This window comes from Elephantulus edwardii, unplaced genomic scaffold, assembly GCF_000299155.1.
Source record: "Elephantulus edwardii isolate Elephantulus edwardi_28Jun2011 unplaced genomic scaffold, EleEdw1.0 scaffold00453, whole genome shotgun sequence".
In the NCBI taxonomy this organism is placed as follows: Eukaryota; Metazoa; Chordata; class Mammalia; order Macroscelidea; family Macroscelididae; genus Elephantulus; species Elephantulus edwardii.
This window is the reverse complement of record NW_006400203.1, coordinates 841,913-848,045: the sequence shown is the minus strand read 5'-3', so window position 1 is coordinate 848,045 and position 6,133 is coordinate 841,913. Positions and strand designations below refer to the sequence as shown.

Here is a 6,133-nt window from a genome sequence, read left to right as displayed (position 1 = left end):
TTTTTAAATTTTTTTTTTATTATTATTTTTTTGTGCATGTACCATCAAATCAGATCTGACTGGTACAGGAGGAAATTATCCCTCCTTCTCCGGCAGAGCATCTGGTGGATTCGCACCATGTACCTTTGGGATTGCAGTACAGCTTCTTGCCACTAGGCCACCAATGCTCCCCTGAAAATAGCATTCTTTTTTTTTTTTTGGAGTTAAAAGGTTATATATAATTCAGGTTAATAACAAAATGCAGTCAAGACAACTCCCAAAATGTACACACAGACACCTCAGCCTCAAGCCTCTTGTCTCAACGTGTTCCCAAGTTCTCAGTCTTGCCAATACTGATTTCTCTCTTAACTGTCCAATAATTTGTGGTGCTGGAGAAGAGTGCTGAATATACCACAGACTGCCAAAAGAACAAACACAACTGCACTGGATAGCATGAAACCATATTGCTCCCTGGAAGGCAAGGATTTTGAAGTTCCATGTCACATACTTTGGGCATGTTACGAAGAGGGACCAGTCCCTGGAGAAGGCCATCATACTTGGAAAGGTAGCGGGTCAGTGCAGGAGAAGATCATGGATGAGAAAATAGCATTCTTAAACATCATCAAATTTTCCTGGAAGCTGCACAGATAACTAAAATGTGTAGGTTTCCAATAATTTCCTCCCATAAAACAGCCTGAATACCAAGGATAGGCCAATTGGTCTATTTAAATTGAGACTTTTATTTGTTGGTAAATGATAATAGATGGATAAGTCTGACAAGAATGGTGCAAGTGCAGGGAACCTGAAAACAACAGTAATATCCTGTGTTAGATTTTGATCTCATGTTTCAGAGACTCCACCAAACTGTTAAGAGAGGTTGGCAAGGGTTCCAGATAGTTATGGGATTGTTCAAAAGGTTTGCCTGCTCCCTAGGTGGAACTGCTGCTTGATTTCCCTTACTATGAAACATTCATTACTCAGAAGGCACTGACTTCTGTGGAATTTATCTTTCTTCTCAGACTGGGATCAGATACAGACCATAGACTCTTTGCTCAGGAAAGGTGGCTTTAAAGCTCCGATAACCAGTGAATTCAGAAAAACGATCAAACTTACCAGGTAAGACATTGTCTTATATTCCTTGTTATTTCAGTTTAATTGGGCTTAGATGGAAGAAACTTGATGGAAAAGGAAAGAAAAGAAATTTCTCTGCTAATGTCCCTGAATTAAAGTATGGACAAGGTTTAAGGTCTGAGAAAGTAGTAGCCACACATGTAAAGACCTTCCCACAGCACCCTCTGCACTGCCACAGCTTACCTGATCCCAGAATTGGAGCAGGATTTGGGCTGCTGAGCAACTGGCATATGGCTTTGCAGGCCCCACTTGGTTGGAGTTCTGAGGGCAGAGAATGAAGTTAGGAGAGAAGGCTCTAAGTATGGAAATAAAGCAGTGACCTCTGTATAGCTCAAGCTATCTGGTGGCTGGGCATACTAACAGAATAATCAGAAATGCTTTTTAACAGAAATTAGAAGGAAGTACCTCCCTTATTCGGGATGTATACTTCTGTGGGGAAGCTACCTAGTATGTTAGAATGCATGATAACTTTGGCATTTGAACCCAAACTTTATCACTTACTAGCTGTATAACCTAAGCAAGTAATTCACTTCTAAACCTCAGGGTTGTTTTAGGACAAGCTAAGATAATGTAAATAGAATTTTTAGCCCAGGGTCTTACAACACTATAAGTAGTCACAGGATGTCACTTCTGTTCCCATCCATATGACATCAGCAGTACTGAGGGCTTAGAGTCTGTGAGCCTTTGTAGCCTCCTCATCTGTAAAATGCTGATAATCATATACTAACCTCACAGGTCTGTTTGGAAGATAACCAAGTGTTTTTGAAATGCTTTGGATTCCAAAAGAAAAAAGAGAAAAAGAACACTTCAAATACAAAGCATTACTATTATTATTATTATTATTATAATTTATTTGAACAGCCATTTCCCTGTCAAAATTCAGGAATAATCACCTTGCAGTGGAGGAGTGATTACAGTGGGAAAGAGATGGCTCTGGGTAAGGATTGTCACACCCAGCTCCTGTGGTCTGTAGTAGGCTCCATAGGTTTGTAACACCCCATGCTTTGCATCCTGACTCATGGCTCTTTTCTAAGAGCAAAGCCAAAGTGCTCTGAATTCTGTTCTGATGGCCCTGTGATATGACATGTTCATCTGGGAATTTAGACCTGTTTTTCTATAGCCCCAGGATCCTTGAAGCTGCTTCATCAGAATTTGACCCAGAACTAGGTATCTGTCCCCCTCTTAGTTGTAAAATAACATCTTTGTTGTTGTTTTGCAAATTGAGGTACATACTGTATTTCTGTCAAATTGATTACTTTTTAACCTATATGTAGATATGCAGTTTAAGCTGGGCTTTGGTGCAGCTGTCTTCAAATATACCACCTTTGAAATTCATCATCCAAATCCTAATAGCAGATTGCTTATGAGCACCCTGAAATGATAAGCATATGTAGTGTTTAAAGGTGGGATGTTCTGAAAAGACATTTCTCGGGTGTGAATTGTGATTGTGCTTTTTCATCTTGTTCATTTGTAATAATAACATTGTTTTCTTGTGCTGTCTTTCATTTTCTGTAAATAAGATTGCTCTTGGTCGCCCATTTTATTCTTTTAAATGTATAGAATAAGTTTTTGGTTTTCTCTGCTGAGTAACTCTACAAGATGAATGGTGTCTGGTTCCTGATAGTCTCTCCTGGTTCCCTATACAGGTACCGAAGTGAGAAGGTGACAATCAGTTATGCAGAGTATATTGCTTCTCGCCAACATTGTTTCCAGAATGGCACTCTTCATGCCCCACCCCTCTACAATCATTACTCCTGACACACGGCTGCATGACCAGTCCCATCCCCCTGTGGCCACCAATGGCTATGACATCATTGGAGCAGACTCCTCCTCCTCCTGGTCCAGTTACTTCTATTACTGCACCATTTTATGATGCTAGCTTCCGTTGCCAAGTCTGCCTCTGACTGAGGGGATGGCAGGGTTACATGGAATGAAACAGAACTTGAGGGGCCCAAGCCTTATCTCAGCCTTTCCTCAGTATGGGGTTTAGTTGGATTTGGGGCTCCTCCACAATTAGTAAGAATTATTCTGGGTTCTGAAGACCTTTGACATGTAGGTGCCACTGTGACTTGCTGGGTGTGCATTGACCACAGAGTGGGAGCTGGAATTGAAGGTCCATGAAAGCTTATCCCACTCACATCCTTATAAACCTCCCAGGTCAAGTAGATATGTTCCCCTGGCAGTCTGGGCAACGGAGACCAGTAAGAAACATTTTTAGGTTCTTTTAAATTCCTTTTTAAAAAAACTTCCAGTTTATTGCACACCAAGAGTTGATCACAACCACCATGCTTCATAACCAGACGCCATGTTAGGGTTGAGTGCAGGCACCTTGAGTTCTTGGAGGCTTCTGGACAGAGACCCACTTCAAGATCAGAAGCCCTTTGGCTGATGTTGCAAATCTCATTTTATTGTCAGTTTGATTTTCTGGCATTCTTTCTGCATTGAATCTCCTGTTATTACACAGCACAGTAATGTAGCCTGCTGAAGAATGGAATGAAGAGGCCTATGGAGCGGCCTGATATCATCGCTGTGAACCTGTGAAAGGAGAACACTCTTCCTTATCACCAGGCTACCTCACTCCTGTACTGGTAGCAGTGCCTATATCTGTACGTAGGTTCTCAGAAATCACAGAGTCAGACAACGAGCTGGATGGGCTTCCCAACACATGTTAGCATAGGAAAGAATCCAGGGTCTCCAAACTCTTTTTCATGTCAGGCAAGCATTCTAAAGGACCTTTAAACAGGAGAGTTCCTACGAGACTTTAAAACAAAACTATAACAAGATGAATCTTAATCTTGCCTAACATGCTGGAACTCTTCACCCCTCCAGGGGAAATTCCTAAATAACTTATTTTATTTATGAATATTCAAACTTAACATATGATTTATTCCTTTCCCCATTGTTGCTGATTTCCAAATACCAGTCCAGCAGGTATCTCTCCTACTCCCTCTTTACTCACTTGGAGGCAGAGTTCATAGAACTAAGGGATTTGGATGCTGCTTTGATAACATTGTAACAAGGCACTGCAAAAGTCATTCACAGAAGGAGGTGGCCAGTTGGAAGAAAGGATCCTAAGGATGTTAATACTGGTTTTCAGTGTGTTTAGAGAACTCATGGAGTAGATTGGATGTCAATCCAGCAAACACAATTGATTTCATGTATTTGTTAAAGTTTATGTGGTGATAGTGTAGCTTTTCAAAATGGATATATAAGAGCTCTTTTGAGTTTCAGTCTATCAGAATGGGACAGGGGGAATAGGGGCACCATGTAAGAAATATCATCATGCTATTCTAGGCATCACTCTCCTGTTCTTGGGGAAAAGCAAGAGAGAGTGGATTTGCTTGTCACTGTCCTCTGCTGTTGACAAGAATGAGGGAAGTGTGGACTGACAACAGACACCCATGTCATGTCACCTGTTTTAACTGTTGGGTTTGCCCATGCTGCCATTTTTCTCTTGAAAACTCCTTGAAGATGAAGTGACTGTTTCAGGATTTCCTCATGCTGAGAATAATCAATCAGTCTTGTACTGTGGCTTGATAGCTCTGAACTAAACCATCCATTTTTAATTTGTATAACAGTATTGGCACATAGGGCTACACTCATTAATGTTCACGTGTTCTCTGTCAAAAGCTGTGTTTAATTTCTAAAAATTGAAAAAGCAAAAAAAAAATTGGTGCTAAACTTTCACCCCTGAGCACGCTCAGTGAGACTGGTCATGCAAGCGTTTATAGTGCCATGCTTCTCATGCCCTGTACAAACGTTATCTTGTCTGTCTGCCCCAATATACAGTTTTTTAATGTGTTTTAATTTTATTGAGGATGTGGTAGGATACTTGCCATTTAAGAAAATGAACAGGAACTTTTAAAACACATGAGATTGGGAGGAGGGCAATCAATGCACAAGAATCAGGCTAGGAAAGTCCAGCACCACACTAAAGTGTGCTCTGGGCATTAGAGTAAATCTTTATTCTCTCCACATTTTTTCATCACCCAAGTCCAACAGTGGAAATGTTTGAGTTTTATGTTTACCAAGGATAACTTTTTGGCCTTGTAGGGAATGGCATTGTTGGGGTCAGTTATGAAGTAGGTCTAGTTAGAAAGCACACCGGACGTGAAGAGTCGTGGTTGCCTCATGGCTCAGGATCATCCATGTGGCAGCTTTGCATTGGGAAGCTTTGTCTTCCGCATGCTTGACCAAATCAGTGAAGAAAGTGGTCAGTTAATGGTGTGGTTGGTAGGTTTTTGAGAAACGGAATGTTTTCTGCTAGTGTTTCCTTTGCCATTGGGTTGTTGAAGCTGAGAGTAGATAACCAGTTTCTAAGGAACCGACCTAACTTTTCTAGGTTGGTTCAGAGTTTGTTCATCCCTAGCTGTGCCTTTTGGTGGTGGTTCATAAACTCACAGCTAGGACATTCTCTTTGTGTAATTATGAATTGTCTTTGTTTTACATTGAAAGAAAACGTCTGATCACTAGAGTTTGTTGGTGTTGGATTGTTTCCACTGTGAGGTCCTTAAAAACTTTTCATAATAGTAAAGCATAATAGAGATCCTTTCAGCAAGAAAGATTTGTAGTTGAGATATTACATTATTTTATTGTTTATAATATACAGAAGTCCTGGGTGTTAATATTTGCACAAGATCTATATGTTAACATCTACAATTACACTAACTGTTGATGTTATTTTCTACTGGAATTCTGGAACCTAGGAAGCCGGTGTGTTGTTTGTTTTCCTTCTTATTTCCCTGAAGCAGAGACTTTGTATGGCCTTCATTACAATGACTTCAGACCAATTCTTTGTATTACTTTTGGTTGCCTCTTGGCTATATAACTTCTGAGTGCAAATCATTGAACTCTTTAACAAAGTATTATAGAGAATAAATCATAATGGTAAAAAATTGTTCTTTGTCTTGCTGGGCTGTTGGTTTTTTTTAAACCCACATGATTTGTATATGAAAAATTATACCTTTTAGTTTATCATTTTTAGTCTGCATATTTTATTTTATGGAGCCAAATGACCTTGCTT

The 6,133-nt window shown here is 40.1% G+C and overlaps 1 protein-coding gene across 2 annotated transcripts in view; it reads left to right on the top strand.

Moving 5' to 3' along the window:
* The window catches only part of AMMECR1L (AMMECR1-like), a 43,520-nt gene extending 39,657 nt beyond the window's left edge, over positions 1-3,863 (top strand). Inside the window, exons 7-8 of one of the 2 annotated variants that reach the window (XM_006902801.1) lie at positions 999-1,095; positions 2,757-3,863. In XM_006902801.1, the coding sequence (XP_006902863.1) occupies positions 999-1,095; positions 2,757-2,868 (209 nt within the window). In that variant the 3' untranslated portion in view covers positions 2,869-3,863. The remainder of the gene's footprint in view (positions 1-998; positions 1,096-2,756) is intronic. The other variant, XM_006902802.1, reaches the window with a different exon arrangement.
* The last annotated feature ends 2,270 nt before the right edge of the window (positions 3,864-6,133 follow it).